General features: G+C 39.2%; 1 protein-coding gene across 3 annotated transcripts in view; it reads right to left on the bottom strand.

Moving 5' to 3' along the window:
- Positions 1–18,903, bottom strand: part of LOC136857127 (transcription elongation regulator 1) — a 513,780-nt gene that overhangs the window by 329,091 nt on the left and 165,786 nt on the right. For all 3 annotated transcript variants that reach the window (XM_067135534.2, XM_067135536.2, XM_067135535.2), the window contains exon 6: positions 11,652–12,016. In XM_067135534.2, coding sequence (XP_066991635.2) covers positions 11,652–12,016 — 365 coding nt within the window. The remainder of the gene's footprint in view (positions 1–11,651; positions 12,017–18,903) is intronic.

The following is an 18,903-nucleotide window of genomic DNA, read 5'->3' as shown; positions in this document are numbered from 1 at the left end:
AAATACATTGTTTACACAGAATTTAGACGGGACCATTAAATTTCGCTGTTATATGCGGATTCGGAGAGGATATGTCCCAATTTCCCATGCCTATCACACAATATCTAAACAAGCAGCCCTGCTGCAATAGAGCAACAGAGCTGCAATAGAGCCCCTGTTCTCTGCCATTGAAATGGCTGAACTCACAGCTAATGAATAAAAGCATATCTCCTGTTCTTAAAAGTGATGTTGCAATAAACTCTTTTGACTGTATCTTTTACAACGACGTCCTCAAAGTACCTCTTCCCATGGACTGCAAGATTGTTGCTTTTGCTGACAATGCACTTTTGTTACTTGAAGTTGACAATGATGCTAACTTAAGGACTCAAGTGAACACAACGCAACATATTCCATTTGACTGGGGTTCCAAAAATTAGCTGCAATTTAATCCAATGAAAACTAAGGCTATGGTTGCCACGAGAAGAAGAAATCTGATAAAGTCACAACTCACGATGAACAGACAGGAAATCACACAAGAAGACCAACGTTTATATCTGGGAGTTCTACTGAACAAACATATCACTTTTAGGCCCCATTTCATTAAACCGAAGCTTAAATCAGATAACTTCTTCAGGCCACTGCTATTGCATGCAGGCCATCATGGGTAGAGTTTGTAATTTTTAGCATTTGCGATAAATGCGAAATATGCCGAAACTTTGTCAGTGCATGTGCCTTCATCTTATATGACCCGTACGGGTGGTTTTTAGCGATTTTGAATTCGCGATAAAATGCGAAATTGATTCAAAATGCGAAATTAAACCATTTATGCGAAATAGATGCGAAACTCTCAGTTTTATACGAAATAAATGTAAATTTTTAAAAACTATGCATTTTTCTTGAAAATAAGATATAAATGTTGTTATTTATTTCAGGAGAAATAATTATTACGGCGCACATTGCGATCGTAAAGCGGTAACATGCTTTGACGGACACTTCCGTCTTGGTGCACGGAACATCTATAAGTTCATTATCGCAGTTAGCTGGTCGGAGAGATTTATTCTCTTTGTTTTGCAGCCTAACCGATTGATGTCACATGATACCTGAAGCTATTTTCTCTGTGTAAATAGTAACTCTGAGCTGAAATACGGAAAATAAAAAGCACCTCATTTTGACGCTCGTTGTAAACAATCATGGCGGCATCCAAGCGCGGCATGGATGAGTTTATTCGTAACTGGCTTGGAAATAGTGATATTGAAAGTGGAAAAGATTCTCTGGAAAGTGAAAATACTTCTTCTTCAAATGACAGTGATGAAAGTGATTCCGATTTCAGTTCCGAGATGATAGTGCCAATTGAAACTACGTGACAAAACCAGAATGCAACAAGAGCGAGTGAGAAGTCTAGTTTTCCCTTTTTCTTTTTTGCTAGTTGCTTTACGTCGCACCGACACAGATACGTCTTACGGCGACGATGGGACAGGAAAGGCCTAGGAATGGGAAGGAAGCGGCCGTGGCCTTAATTACGATACAGTCCCAGCACTTGCCTGGTGTGAAAATGGGAAACCACGGAAAATAATCTTCAGGGCTGCCGACAGTGCCGTTCGAACCCACTATCTCCTGGATGCGAGCTCACAGCTGCGCGCTCCTAACCGCACGGCCAACTCGCCCGTTGAGAAGTCTAGTAAAATGATACTTGGAATTATGATCTTGTTGACAATAAGCATCTTTCTGTAACGTGTAAACCAGTTTTTGAAATTCAGTCTATAGTGAGGAGGGGGTTGGGTAATAATCTGAAAGAAATGGACTTAGGGAATGAATTTCTAACCCCACAGTTCTGGGATCACGTTACTAAGGAAACCAATACCTATGCCTCTACATTTCTTGCTAATTTATCTGCTTCCCTTGAATCCAGTAATACTTACGAACAAAAACATTGGTTTCCTGTTACTATAGATGAGCTAACAGCTCACTTTGCTTTGTGTGTTCTTATGTAGCCTATGTGATTAATCAAATTTATGTTAAAGTGATAAAAAATAAATAGTATGTAAGGGAATATTTCCTTTCACAAGTAATGGCAGGCCAAAGGGTTAAATCATTCAAAGTGTGGAATTTCTTTCACTGGCTAAAGAGCACTGCAATGTCCAGTCAGTCAAACAGTAAATACACTTTCAAGCACCACGTTCATTCTCTTTGTGTGTTGACCCTTGATCTTAGTCGGTTATACTTGACATTGGTGTCGAGTAGTAGTTCTGTTTAAAAGTACGGTAGCGATTTATTTTATTGTCTGGTAGCCATGGGTAGAAGCAAAGTGACGATCAAACAGCATGCCGAAAGTCACAAATCGGGACATTTTTATGTAAGGATACAGATGGCCTATATTGATGTGCCGACTCTGCAATCAAAAACTTGAAGAAAAAAATGTTTTGCAAGCTTTCCTTGGCAGCACTTCTGTGCATTTGGGCCTCTACGGACAGTGTCGATGTAGAGTTTTTTTTAGCAAGTACAACATAATTGTAACTGATAGGCGGTCTCAAATGAAGGAGGACACCTTTTAAATAATTGGCTTGTTGTACTTAAATCATCATTAAAATTCCTCTTCCTTGTAGGTGTGTTGTACTGTGATAAATAAATACGTTCAAAATAGTATTTTTCACTTTGAAATTGTGTTTGTAAATTTGAAAATAAGCATATTCCTGTGTGTTCATTAATACTTCTTGCAGTCTTATGTTGATGTTTGTCTTATTTTCTATAGTGAATTCAAAACTGCATGACGAGCAATGTGTGATTAAACAGTATGATTTTACTCCCAACTGTTGTGTGTGCAATTTAGCAAATTATGCCTATTTTTAACCAATTTGCTACAAAATGCTAAATTTGAGAAGTTTAGATGCTACAAAACGCAAAATTTGAAAATCAAAACGCTAAATCACTGATTTTTAAATGCTATAAACCACGAACTCTAATCATGGGGAATAAACTCAGAAATAGTCCGCACTATATACTACACAACCTTTGTCCCACTAATACTGTACTGTGCTTCATCATTCCATTGTACACTCGAAAAGCAGTGGGCTAAAGAATAACTTCGGCAGATTAAGAGAGGAATCGTCCTTCGATTATCTCGGGCCTATTGCACTATCTACACAGGCAGCCCTGGTAACCGCTGCAACAGAGGCTCAATCAATCAATACTGATCTGCATTTAGGGCAGTCGCCCAGGTGGCAGATTCCCTATCTGTTGTTTTCCTAGACTTTTCATAAATGATTTCAAAGACATTGGAAATTTACTGAACATCTCCCTTGGTAAGTTATTCTTATCCCTGACTCCCCTTCCTATAAATTAATATTTGCCCCAATTTGTCCTCTTGTATTCCAACTTTATCTCCATATTGTGATCTTTCGTACTTTTAAACATGCCACTCTAACTTATTCGACTACTAATATTATTCCACGCCACTTTTATGCTGACAGCTCTGAATATACCACTCAGTCGAGCAGCTCGTCTCCTTTCTCCCAGTTCTTCCCAGCCCAAACTCTCCAACATTTTTGTAACACTACTCTTTTATCGGAAATCACCCAGAACAAATCAAGCTGCTTTTCTTTGGATTTTTTCCAGTCCTTGAATCAAGTTATCCTGGTGAGGGTCCCATACACTGGAACCATACCCTAGTTGGGGTCTTACCAGAGACTTATCTCCTTTACATACTTACTACAACCCCTAAACACACTCATTACCATGTGCAGAGATCTGTATCCTTTATTTACAATCCCGTTTGTGATTACCCCAATGAAGATCGTTCCTTATATTAACACCCAGATACTTACAATTATCCCCCAAAAAAACTTTCACCCCATCAACGCAGTAATTAAAAGTCAGAGGACTTTTCCATTTGTGAAACTCACAACCTGACTTATCACCCCGTACATCATCATGCCATTGCCCAATGTCCATCTCACAACATTATCGAGGTCATTTTGCAGTTGCTCACAATCTTGTAACTTATTTATTACTCTATAGAGAATAACATCATCTGCAAGAAGCCTTACCTCTGATTCCACTCCTTTACTCAAATTTACTGAATTTACTCAAACTGTTTTCACAATCCTCAACAATTACTTTAAACCCATCCCAGAGTCTGTTTACATTTTTATTTACCATTTTCCACCAATCATAGTTACTTTTTAGGAACTGCTTCATGCCTGCTTTATCAGCCATATGGTACTGCCTAATAGTCCTACTTTTAAGACCTTCCATTCTACCACATTTATTTTTAACTACGACAAAAACAGCTTCATAATCACTAATACCATCTATTACTTCGGTTTCTCTATAGAGCTCATCTGGTTTTACCAGCACCACATCCAGGTTATTTTTCCCTCTAGGCCTAGTTGGTTCCATCACTTTCTGAATCAGCTGTCCCTTCCATATTAGCTTATTTGCCATTTGTTGGTCATGCTTCCTGTCAATCGCATTTCCTTCCCAACTGACATTTGGTAAATTCAGACCTCCCACTACAATCACATTCCTTTCCCACATAGCTGGTTATCTTATCAAATAATTCTGAATCCATGTCAGCACTACCCTTTCCTGGTCTGTACACTCCAAAGACATCAAGTTGCTTATTATCTTTTAGAAATGAGCCTTACACCTAGAAATTTATGTTTCTCATCTTTAACTTTTTCATAGTTTACAAATTCCTCTTTCACCAGAATGAATACTCCCCCTCCCACCATTCCTATCTTGTCTGTGTCTGTTAGGTCATCAGCCCAGAGGCTGGTTGGATCCTCAGATAGCACCACCAAAGGTTATGCGGTTATAAGGAAAACCCAAAAACCAATGGCAGCACCAAAATGAGGCGTACTAAACAAGATGAGGAGTGGGATAGTTTGCCATTGCTTTCCTCACTGGGTCAGAAAGTACTATTGCAGCACGACTGGCCCTATGAGCAGCACCTTTCATAACACTCAAATGCACTAGTCATGCTCTGAATGCCATTACTCAGCACTACCCATACCCCAGCAACATCCATATTGTCACAGCCATGGATGTTGACAGGGACTTCGGTGGAAGTTACACTTTACTCTGGCGTCTGCCAAGAGATGGATGCAAAAGTACTGTATCCATCAAGAAATGACAGCAGGCAGATTCCTATCTTATCTCTATGATACACTTTCCAGTTCCATGGGAAAATTTCTGCATCCTTTACATCATTTCTCAGCCATGATTCAACTCCTATTACAATATCTGGTAAATATATATCTATTAAATTACTTAATTATATTCCTTTCTTTACAATACTTACACAGTTCAACACTAACATTTTTATGTCATCCATACTTGAGTTCCAGATCTCTGTACTCTTATCACCGATCCCTAGACAACCCCGTTTCCCTGAATGTACCTCCCTATTACCCTTCCAACAAATTTCCTAACTTATACGTACCACTGCGGTTTAAGTGAAGGCCATCTGAGCACAGATCCCTATCTCCTACCCACCCATTAGGATCTAGAAATTTCACTCCCAGTTTCCAACATACCCACTCCATAGCCTCATTTAAATCCCCAATCACCCTCCAGTTAGTATCCCTCCTGCACAGTATTCCACTGATAATCTCCGCTTCCTTAAACTTCACCCATGTTGCATTTACCTGATCCCACACATCCCCAACTATGTTGGTACTTACATCAGCTTGCCTTACGTTGTTGGTACCAGCGTGAAACACTACCACCTTCTCCTTCCCCTCCTCCCTCTCTTCTACTTTCCTCAACATCTGCCTGAACCTAATTCCTGGATAACACTCTACCCTGATTCCCTTTCCCCCACACACTTTCCCCACATGTCTAACGATGGAATCCCCCATGACCAGAACCTCCGTTCATTTTGTTTTGCACATAAGTCTTGTATTTTTCCTTTTCTTTTCATTTTTCCATAAAGAATGGCTAAGGAGTGCAAGTGTAGGAACTGTGGGTGTGGCGAGGATATATTGTCTGGGATAGTACTCAAAAGTCACACGACAATAAGGTAATTGATATACGACTACACTACAATACTACTTAGTCGAACACTATTTTTATCTACAACACCCTAACAGGACAAAAACTGCTGTTAATTACTGAATACCGAAAGGAATACACAAGAATTACACAATTCTAAACTGCAGTTAAGCCTATTCTAATTACATCAACAGAATTTTAGTAAGAGAGTTTCTATGGACACCTCTAATATATCGGTACTACACAAATATTTTACAATAATAAAATGAGCACGCTAAATTCTCATAAGATATTACTCATATACTACTGTACAGTACACTACAATAATTTTAAACTACGTTCAGACATATCCTAATTACAATACCGGTACCATATATCACTACTAAGCACAAACAAAAATGAAAATTGCAAGTTTGAAATTTGCAAAAGCTACTGTACCCAAAGATTACCAAGAAAGCTAAATACTTAAGACAGGTTATTATTAGTACTATGCTCTAATAGATGCACACGTAAGATGCACACGAATATAGCAGGCAAGATACAGTACTATCTAAATATACTGTATCTACACTACAATTCTCAGCTGAAATGTGGTTATATGAATTTTTACCGCTGGTGGATTACTATTATTTTCCCTACTACGCGGGACGGAGAATAAAGGTGTCGTTAAATGCTGAAAAATAAGAGGTTGTCTATAATAATTTCTGTCAAAACTACGCCGGGGGCTTGAACTCAATATTATTTGGGATATAGGAATGTGATTATTAACTTTTACTTGATGAATAAACGAAGGTGGAAAGTACAAAGTATGCAAGGAACTAAGACTATAAATTATTGGAATAAAGTAATCAGCTGATTTTGTATTTATTTACACAACTACCATGTGCATGTAGCAACAATCTATTAGAATTCTATTAGAATTGTTGACAATAATTGTTGACGAATTGTCAACAATCCAAAAACTGTTGAGTACCGTAAATATCCAGTGAAATTACCAAACATTCTCTTTAACTTCTTTTTATATCGAAGTTTACAGGTGTATCGTGTTACTTAATTTAATAAATTATTACCTTTGCAATAGTTCGAACAGATATCTATATGAAATATCGGAAAAGTTGCAGTGGAAGTTACAATGAATTACAATTCCTTATGATAGTCTGCCCTTGTAAGTATTATACAAACGAACCTACAGATATTTAAAAATATTGTTTTAAAAGTTAATATTATTACCTAAAATATTTCCTAAACCTAAATTCGAAACAAGGTACACCTAGCTAGCCTACTTAACCTAGAAAATGTAATGTACTCAACACCAACTGAATTACTTGCTATAAAATTCAAATAAAAATTACTACTCCCAATTTCTACCAACAAACACTGACTCCCAATTTCTACCAACAAGCACTGAACACCAGTATATAAATAGCACTAAATGAAACACACACACAAAATCTAAACAATTTCAATAGGTTTCTAATACTTTATCACTACAATAATGCAAGAGCTCTCTCAACTTCTAACCGCTCACAAGCGCATTCACCAATGTAATCCTCTGTTCTTATCCGCCATCAAAACAGCCAAACTAGCGCTAATGAAGAGAAACATAACATCTCTTTCATACCTCATTCATTTGTACCTTACGAGTTATAGCAATGGAGATATTCACGAATTAAGACTTTATTGATAAGCACAACAGCAGCGAATATTGCTGACAGGGATATCCTCTACTGTTCAGTTGCCATGATAATTAACTAATAATGATAGTGCCTTCTTGTGCTTTTTTTTGCTTTACGTCGCACCGACACAGATAGGTCTTATGGCGACGATGGGATAGGAAAGGCCTAGGAATGAGAAGGAAGCGGCCGTGGCCTTAATTAAGGTACAGCCCCAGCATTTGCCTGGTGTGAAAACGGAAAACCACGGAAAACCATCTTCAGGGCTGCTGACAGTGGGATTCGAACCCACTGTCTCCCGGATGCAAGCTCACAGCTGCACGCTCCTAACCGCAAAACCAACTCGCCCGGAGCCTTGTTGTGATTGTATAGATAAGCTGCAGACAGTCATTAGCCACTATTAATCACGAAGATAATGAAGATGACTATAGAAATGAGAAGGAAAACGCAGCCACATAAGAATGAGACAAAAGGGAATCATAAGGGAGGTGTTTGCTCTAATATCACCGAGCTCAAAGAAAAGAAAATGTGATGGCATACAATGTCCTAAGTCCGCATACAACTATAACATTACACTGACTCATTATTGTTGGCTGAGGTGTTCTGCTACTTTACTGCCTCAAGGACGGATACAACAACAGGATATGACAACATTTTTGGCCACTATGAATTCTAGCTATAATGGACCTCAACTGTGTTAATATTTAAGAAATCCATCATCATTTTCATCTCCCTTTGTCCAGCTCCTGCCATACTGGGGTGTTGATGGTACTTGTCCATAGTTGTCCCTCCTTCCACCACGTCTCTTCAGTAACTGTATTCCAGTCCATTCTTCTTTTTCTTATACTGTTCATGATGGAGTCTATCCATCTTGCTCTGTCTCTCCCTCTTGCCCTCTTTCCCTCTATCTTAGCCTCCAACACTTATTTTGGTATCCTTCCCTCCTACATGCTCGTAATAAGTCTACACCATCTCAATTTATTCTTCTCTGCCCTGTCACTCTGGTCTTCTACCCCTATTTCTTTTCTGACCTCAACATTTATTACTCTGTCTCTTCTTGTCTTTCCTACCATACTCCTCAGGAACATCATTTCACAGGCCTGAATTTTTCTCTCATCTCTTGCTCTCAATGCCCAAGTCTCAGATGTATACGTTCCTTACACTCTGGTAGAACGTATTACCCACTTGTATCCTTATCCTGATCTCATTATCCAACCTTGCATATAATAACATAATTTTTCTCCTCAAAATTAGGATGCAGAGATCATTATTGTATACACAGTATTCTGGGCATACAAGAAATGGTATACATGGAATGACAATTCCACTTTATAGGGAAAGCTTGTGAGTCAACACTTCACTGTTACAAGCATGGTTTTCCAGTCTATATTTTACGTATACTGAAAGTGACGTAGGTGCTATGGGCATAGCTCTAATGGAGTTTGAAGTTTAAACACTGTGATGTGACTATGAATACCCAGATATCAGGTGCAAGCATTTCATGTACTGCAATACAATGGGATTTTTGAGATCAACAGTGTACAAGAAGTATTACAAATAAGCACATGCCAAGAAAAATAAACTCCGTAGAAATCTAACCTTCTATCGCAGGAATGGAAAAATAACAACTACCTTATGTGCTCCTGAGGCCAGAAGTGAATGAACAGGAATGCTGAAATGAACTTCAGAATTACAAATGGAAGAAAAGAGATGGAGGAGGGAGAGGCAGATTATGATGGCTGGTTTTGGCTACAAACAGCATACAGCAATGGGATCTGCAATGGAACATGATGAATGAAGAGTGGTAGAAAGGACAGATATACCATATCTACCCTGAGCTGACTGCATCTGGATATGGTAAGAAACATGGTGGTGATTATCAGTAGTAGTAGTAGTAGTAGTAGTAGTAGTAGTAGTAGTAGTAGTAGTAGTAGTAGTAGTACCTCGATAATTCGAAATCGGTTAATTCAAAATCCCGCATAATTCGAAGCAGCTCTTGTTCCCGGAAGCATGAGATACAGTTTTGCATGTTATTTCAATTGTTTAATTCGAAATACGGATAATTCGTAATTCGAAGTACAATGTCGGCCCCATTACCGAAATTGAGACTTTTAATTCGAAACTGCCTTTACATTTTAAAACAATAGTATGTTAGAGTAATTTCAACTCAAAATTTATCCGCTCCGCGTCATAATAGAACGCGCGTTCCGGAACGTGGAGGGGTAGCTTTCCGCGCTTACACTCACTTCGGTGGGTCTACAGTGCGCTTCATGATTGCTAAGTTGAATGAAATCGGAATTCTTTTGTATGCTACCTTTTAAGGAACGCCGTAATATCACGCAACAGGCAGTGTGCGGGAAAACAGAATCCGCAAACACTGGCGATGCCGACAGTTGGCGAAAAATGGGCTCATATAGTAAATTCGTAGGCACCGAACAATATTGTCATTGTCGGTGAAACTGCATTGCTTTATTTTAATGCGAGCCCAAACGGTCTTATGGTTTTAAAGGAGAAATTGTCAGCCGGGAAATCGTACAAGGGTGAGGGATGGGGGTCATAGTAGTGCATTGCAATGCACATGGAAGCGAGATACTTTATCCCCTCGTCATAGGAAAGTTCGATAAGCTACAATGTCGGGCACTTTCCATGCCAGTACAAAGCATCTAAAAATACAAACAGTACAGAAATCCAAAAAATAATGCATTTGCACAGGGGAACCGGCATAATCTATCCTCGTCTTTGAATTGTGCGATTTTTTTCTTTCGTTGCGTGGGGTTATGTTTGTCATTGATTTATCCAAGTGCATTATTTGAACATTGTAAATACACCTTGTTGGATACATTTCAGAAATAGTTTTTTCCATGGCATGTGAAAGGTTTAAACTGTGAATCGAGGTGATTGCATGTATTAATGGGTTTTAGAATACTTTGTGACGCGGCAAGTGTTTACATTTCTGAAGTACGAGAGAAGTGCCATGGCGGGAAATCGTACAAGGTTAGAGTCATAGGAAAGTTCGATTTTAAGGGCATTGGGTACTTTCTGTGTAAATACAAGGCATCTAAAATGCATACAGTATAGTAATCCAATTAATAAAGCACTTGCACATGGGAGCCAGCATAGATTTATCCTCGTCTTTGAATCGTGTTTTCTTTCTTTCTTTTGTTTCGTGAGGTTATGTTTACCAGTGAGATATCCGAGTGCATCATTTGAATACTGTAAATGCACCTTCTTGGATACATTTTGGAAATGGTTCTTTTTCCTTGGCATTTGAAAGGTATAAACTGTGAATCAAGGTTAACTGCATGCAGTAATGGGCCTTAGAATATTTTGTAACACGGCAAGGGTTGGTACTTCTGAATTGCGAATTGGCGGTTAATTCGAAATCACGTAATTCGAAGTCCGATTTTTGAGTCCCAACGACTTCGAATTAACGAGATTTTACTGTAGTAGTAATATATGCACCAAAGAATGCAATTTTAACCTATAACAAAAAACTTGTCTTCTTTTATTGTTGCATTCTTAAGAGCTTAGATTTTTAACTATTGGGCAATATCGCACTGACAATTATCTCTGGGAAAGATTGAGGGGGGAGGAGCAGTGCTTCCTGTTCTTTAAAGCTGAATTACAATTGCATTACCCAAGAAAAATACCTAAGAAAATCATAAAAACAGTTGAAAACACCTAGAGAAGCATCATAAAGAACTTACACCTCCAGGATCTGATCTCCAATACAGAAATTTAGAGAATATCTAACATTCGACCTCAACCAATCTCTACATCATCTTCCAATGGAGGGTACCCATCAAGAATTTACATTTTTGTTTCCAAATCACTTACTAATTGCCAGGAATGTAGCAGACAATACAAAAATATTTCAGACTAAGGGGATCAACCTTTAGTCCTCCCAAACTGGAAGGTTAATGTAAAGCTAAGACAGAATTCTAAATTTGTGTGAGACAACTTATCAGAACCTAAAAGTCTATGGTCTAGAAAACATTAACTACTCACCTGCGAGTTATCCTCCATTGGCTGTGGTTGTCCAGGCATAGGAGCTGGGCCTCCAGCAACTACAGGAGGAGCCGAGATAGTTGGGGGCTGTTGTTGTTGTTGTTGCAGTGGTGGTTGTTGCTGTTGCTGTTGTGGTGGCATGCCCATGGCCTGTGGTGGCATACCCCAAGGACCTCCAGGACCAGGCGGTGGCATCCCACCAAACCCACCTCCATATCCACCACCTGGAAAGCCAGGGGGTGGCATACCAAAAGGAGGAGGGCCACCAAAATGGGGTGGTGGACCTCCGAATGGAGGTGGCATGCCAGGTGGTGGGCCTTGTATCATGCCAGGAGGAGGTTGCATTGTATTTGGCATTCCGCCCACTGAAAGATAAATACATTTTTAAAACCACTATATGAAATATAAGAATGCAACCTATTTTATAGAACAAAATGAATAATTTGTTTTATTACTATATTTTTACATTTTTTATCGTTATTACTTTAAACACACTTATACTTATTTCTACATCTTTGCAAGCTTCAATGAAAGAAAGCCGGACTGATTAATAGAGGCAAACATGGCATGGAAGAGGACAATGATAATAGAAAAACAATTAATGAAAGAAAGAAAAATATATATAAAGCGTAAATCAGATTTTTATATTGCAACCTGGAATGCGATATCCTCAATTTGACCAGGAGCCCTCAAGGTGCTGTTGAACCAAACAATGCAACCGAAGCTGAGTATCACAGCTCTACAATAAATAAGATGGAACGGAAGTGGAATTCTGGAAAAGTGAGAAGCCAGTATATTCTATAGCTATAGTCAATCAATACTGATCTGCATTTAGGGCAGTCACTCAGGTGGTAGATTCCCCATCTGTTGTTTTCCAAGCCTTTCCTTAAATAATTCAGAAGAAATTGGAAATTGATTGAACATCTCCCTTAGTAAGTTGTTCCAATCCCTAACAACCCCTTCCTATATACGAATACTTGCCCCAATTTGTCCTCTTGAATTCCAAATTTATCTTCATATCATGATATTTCCTACTTTTAAAGACACCACTCAAAATTATTCACCCACTAATGTCATTCCACGCCATCTCTCCACTGACAGCTCGGAACATATTGGACTTTATAAATTTTCCAGCTAACTCATTCCTGGTTGCCAGCGTTTCGCCCCAGTGTGCTAAGGTGGGCTCATCTGTTGGTAAATGGCACACCTACCACGACGCATGGCTAGTGCATACTGTGGAGGCCACTGCGTAGGCTACTTGGAGCCACATACCACTTAGTCGAGCACCTCGTCTTCTTTCTCTGAAGTCTTCCCGGCCCAAACTTTGCAACATTTTTTTAACGCTACTCTTTTGTCAGAAATCACCAAGAATAAGTCAAGCTGCTTTTCTTTGGATATTTTCCAGTTCTTGAAGCAAGTAATCCTGGTGAGGGGTCTTACCAGACTCATACACCCTCTCCTTTACATCCTTACTACAACCCCTAAACACACTCATTACCATGTGCAGAGATTTGTACCCTTTACTTACAATCATATTTACGTGATTACCCCAATGAAGATCTTTCCTTATATTAACACCTAGATACTTACAATGATCCCCAAAATAAACTTTCACCCCATCAACGCAGCAATTAAAAGTGAGAGGACTTTTCCTATTTCTGAAACTCACAACCTGACTTTTAACCCTGTTTATCACCATACTATTGCCTGCTGTCCATGTCACAACATTATCAAAGTCATTTTGCAGTTGCTCACAATCTTGTAACTTCATTACTCTATACATAATACATCTGCAAAAAGCCTTATCTCTGATTCCATTCCTTTACTCATATCATTTATATATATAAGAAAACATAAAAGTCCAACAATACTGCCTTGAGGAATTCCCCTCTTAATTATTACAGGGTCAGATAAAGCTTCGCCTACTCTGATTCTCTGAGATCTATTTTCTAGAAATATAGCAACCCATTCAGTCACTCTTTTGTCTAGTCCAACTGCACTCATTTTTGCCAGTAGTCTCCCATGATCCACCCTATCAAATGCTTTAGACAGGTCCGTTTGACCTCCTGAATCCAAGATATCTGTTATAACTTGCTGGAATCCTACAAGTTGAGCTTCAGTGCAATAACCTTTCCTAAACACAAACTACCTTCTATCGAATCAGTTATCAATTTTGCAAACATGTCTAACATATTCAGTAAGAATGCCTTCCCAAAGCTTACATGCAATGCATGTCGAACTTACTTGCCTGTAATTTTCAGCTTTATGTCTATCACCCTTTCCTTCTTACACAGGGGCTACTATAGAAACTCTCCATTCATCTGGTATAGCTCCTTCATGGAAACAATAATCAAACAGGTACTTTAGATATGGTACTATATCCCCAGAAATCTTATCAATCCCAGCCGCTTTTCCAGTTTTCAACTTTTTTATCTTATTGTAAATGACCTTGTTACCATATGTAAATTTTGATACTTCTTTAACATTAGTCACCTCCTTTATCTGGACATTTTCCTTGTAACCAACAATCTTTACATACTGATACTTCTGCCTTTTGAAGATCCTCACATACACACTCCTGGAATGTCCTTCTTGGAACCTGTTTCTGCCTGAAAGTACCTATGCATACACTTCCATTTTTCACTAATATTTGTATGAGCGCCAAATTATGCTTGCGTCACGTTATCCTTAGCTGACTTCTTTGCTAGATTCAACTTCCTAGTAAGATCCTTCAATTTCTCCTTACTTCCACAGCCATTTCTAACCCTATTTCTTTCCAATCTGCACCTCCTTCTTAGTCTCTCTATTTCTCTGTTATAATAAGGTGGTCTTTACCATTCCTTTTCACCTTTAAACGAACAAACCTGTTTTCACATTCCTCAGCAATTGCTTTAAATCCATCCCATAGTCTGTTTACATCTTTATTTACCGTTTTTCACCGATCATGGATACTTTTTTAAACTCCCTCATGCCTGCCTAATAGTCCTACTTTTAAGACCTTCCTTTCTATCACATTTATTTTTAACTTTGACAAAAACAGCTTCATGATCACTGTTACCATCTATTACTTCGGTTTCTCTACAAAGCTCATATGGTTTTACCAGCACCACGTCCAGGATATTTTTCCCTCTAGTTGGTTCCATTACTTTCTGAATCAGCTGTCCTTCCCACATTAGCTTATTTGCCATTTGTTGGTCATGCTACCTGACGTTCAAATTACCTTCCCAATTGACATTTGGTAAATTCAGATCTCCCCCTACAATCACATTCCTTTCCATGTCGTTTCCCACATACCTGATTATCTCATAAAATAATTCTGAATTAGCGCCAGCGCTACCCTTTCCCGGTCTGTACACTCCGAAGACATCAAGTTGCCTATTATCTTTAGAAATGAGCCTTCACCCTAGAATTTCATAATATGTCGTCCTTAACTTTTTGTAGCTTACAAATTCTTCTTTCACCACAATGAGCACTCCCCCTCCCACCATTCCTATCATATCTCTACGATGCAAACTCCAGTTCCGTGAGAAATTTTCTGTATCCAATATATAATTTCTCAGCCATGGTTCAACTCCTACTACAATATCTGGTAAGTATATATCTATTAAATTAATTATATTCCTTTCTTTACAATACTTACACAGTTCTACACTAACATTTTCATGTCATCCCTACTTGACTTCCAGATCCCTGTACACTTACCACCACTCCCTAGACCCCCCCCATTTCCCTGAACGTACCTCCCTATTACCCTTCCAAACAAATTTCCTAACTTATACGTACCACTGCGGTTTAAGTGAAAGCCATTTGAGCGCAGATCCCTATCTCCTACCCACCCATTAGGATCTAGATATCACACTCCCAGTTTCCAACAGACCCACTCCATAGCCTCATTTAAATCCTCAATCACCCTCCAGTCAGTATCACCCCTACATAGTATTCCACTAATAACAATCTCAGCTTTCTTAAACTTCACCCCTGCTGCATTTACCAGATCCCACAATCCCCAACTATGTTGGTTCTTATACCGTCTTGCCTTATGTTGTTGGTACCAACGTGAAACACTACCACCTTCTCCTTCCTCTCCTCCCTCTCTTCTACATTCCTGAACATCTACCTCAACCTAATTCCTGGATAACACACTACCCTGGTTCCCTTTCCTCCACACACTTTCTGCACATCTAACAATGGAATCCCCCATGACCAGAGCCTCAAGCCTACCCACCTCATTTGATCCCCTCCCCTCCTGGTCAGCCCTATCTTTTCTGACAGCTTCAGAAGCTACTTCCTCCTCCCTTTTCTCCCTTCCATGACCCTGTTCCACCTGTCTTTTCTTATCCTCTACTCTACATTTCCCTTTCTTACCTTTTCCCTTCCTCCTACTTCCACACATCTCAGCAACAGTTCCCTGTTCCCTTCCCTCTGTTGTTCTACCTTCAGTAACTTGTACCAATTACTCACGGACACGTGTCCTGAATTCTTATCCTGAATAGAGCCCTTAGCCTGCAATCTCCTTCCTCTTAGACCACCTGTCTTCTACAATTCCCCTGTTTCCTTCCCATCCCTCTTTTACACCTACTGTATCCTGTATATTGTTTGAGGGAGGCCTACCTTCCTTCCTGTCTTCTGAGAGAATCCTAATTATCTCCCTCAAACTCCTCCCTCATACTCCTCAATGCCTCGCCACACCCACAGTTCCTACACTTACACTCCTTAGCCATTCCTTACGGAAGAAGCATGAGTTTGGGATAAGATTTGTGGTACACCACCAGCTAAAGCACACTCTAATTGGGTTTACACCTATTTGTCCAAAACTATCAATACTCAGGGTATAGGTGAATTTTTTTAATTACTCTATAATCAATGCCCCTGCACCAACACAGGAATCTCAGGAAGAAGAGAAAGAATTGTTCTATGAACTTATGGAAAGATATGATGGCTGCCCAGGCCATGACATTAAAATAGTTGCTGGTGACCTATATGCTCAGGTGAAAGGGAAAAGATATATAAACCAACAATTACAATAGACCCCATAGCAAACTTACCATAAACAATGTTAATGGAACTGGACTCATATTATTTGCAGCATCTAGAAATATGATTGTTGACTCCTCATTGTTCCCACACAAAGACATACATGAAGGAACATGAACGTCTTCAGATGAGAACATAGTTAACCAGATTTATATGTGTTGACAGATGCAAGGCACAAGTCAGATCTCTTGAATGTGAGGAGCGTCAGATGCCCAAACATAGACTCAGAGCACTTCTTTGTATGGGCACAGGTTAGGGCTAGGATCTCTAATGCATTTAAAGGAACCTGACCCAACATACCTCAATATAACAGCTCTAGAATCATCTGAAATGAAATCAGTACCAAGAGAGGTTAACATAGATTTTTGAAAATGCTGAACTATGCAACAACTTTGAATACTAGTGGGAAATTATTTAAAATGCGGTGGAGACTTCAACAAATGAAACGCTGGGTACTGAAGCAAGATATACATCTCCATGGTTTGACATTGAGTGTGAATTAGCAACAGAAGAGATGAACAATCCAAAGAGAAGGATATTACAATCAAATTGCTCAAGAAGAATGAAGGAAATCTAGAAAGAAAAACTGAGGATTGAAAAGAAGGTACATCATAGAAGAGAGTGGATGAAGGAAAATTCTAAGAAATGGAGTTTCTAAGGAATCAGCATGAGGCAAGGAAATTCTTTAGAGGTAAATGCTGCTCGGAAACTCCTCTGTGGCAAAACTAGCCCGATGAGGGACGAAAGAAGTAAAATCGTTAGTGAGGGGCGAGACATGCTAATTTAGCATGTTCGTAAAAAGCGATATTTCCCATATTGCTAAGAGCTTGTATCAGCTTTAGCTTGATTGACTTAACTATTTCCAAGGTTGTACTACAGAGGGCAGCACCCTCAGTTGTGAACACGGAGGGTCATTCTTTCCGCTGAGTCTGTAACTTTATCTCTTTGACTCGAATGTTTGTCGTGTTTACGAGAGAGGAATATAAAATGGACTCCACGCAGATCGGAGTGGCTTTTCTGAGCTACAGATGGGTATTTAGTCGATTTAAACTCAGCCTATACTGCCATCATTCTTTTTAATTTGACGGCTGATATTGCAGGTATGGTGATCCTTGTATTTATATTGGTCGTATGATTATCTCGTGGTTTTCTTGTGCTTTTAATCATAGCTGATTGATACGCGTCTTTCTGCTCTGCGGCGTGAATGGACCGCGTGTTTGTTGCTGTTATTGTTATGGTGAGACGTGGGTAACTGGGTCTCTGGATCAATTTTATTTATGCGCACTGCATTCTAATGTATTTTGCCATCAAATGAATGTATGCCCTGCGTGTCGACGCGGAGATCCATTCGTGTTGTACGAAGTGCATAAGCTGGTGGACTTATGCCTGACCAATGGGTCCCTATTATCCTGCTGATGAAATATTTGCGTCATGCACGTTACTCTGACATATGTGATACCTTTGTTTGTGACCATGAGAGTCATACTACATGAGTTTGTGACCAACTTCCTGAATGGAGCTACTGCTTGCATTGTTGGCCCATACCGGCAATGTCTGAATGTTTGGGTGTGTGTTCGTGAGTGTGGGAATTAAAAGGATGACGTATCTGTCAGTTTAATTTTTCCTTTTGATCTTGTTTCCATACCTTGTGTTTGTTTTTCGGTACGGTGTTAATTATTTTGCCTTGGTCTCTGTTTTGACCGTTTGCTTGCCCACGAGGCCGCCATGTTTGTTTACGTAAATTCAGGTGTTGGGCATACCTGTGATTCTCTTTGGATTTGACTATTGTTCTTTGGTCCAGTGATGTTTTCTCTCTCGGCCATCCCGATACCTGCATTCCTTTATTATATCTGCTCTGTGTTTCATCTCCGGGATGCTTCAGGATCTTATCTTTCTATAGCTATTGTCGAGATGATGATGGAATTTGATGCACGTGTATGTAAAACAATTTAATTAATCTCGTGGAAAGAACGACCAAACAAATCCGTGTGGATTGTTTTCAGATTAGCTAATTATGTAGTGATATTATGATTGAGACGGTGAGCACGTCGTAAATTAAATATTAATTTTAGTGTTTGTGAAATGCTGTGCTCACGCATTTGTTACTACTTCGACTGAACCAAATGAGCACAAAGTATGTATCCTTTTTATTTTTTTTCCTTTTTATTTTTCTTTGAAATCTTATTATATTAATAAATCCTCATTTGAATTTTATTGC

The sequence above is a fragment of the Anabrus simplex genome, chromosome 1 (assembly GCF_040414725.1).
Source record: "Anabrus simplex isolate iqAnaSimp1 chromosome 1, ASM4041472v1, whole genome shotgun sequence".
NCBI classification, from domain to species: domain Eukaryota; kingdom Metazoa; phylum Arthropoda; class Insecta; order Orthoptera; family Tettigoniidae; genus Anabrus; species Anabrus simplex.
Note: the sequence above shows the minus strand (reverse complement) of the source record. Positions and strands in the feature narration are given on the sequence as shown.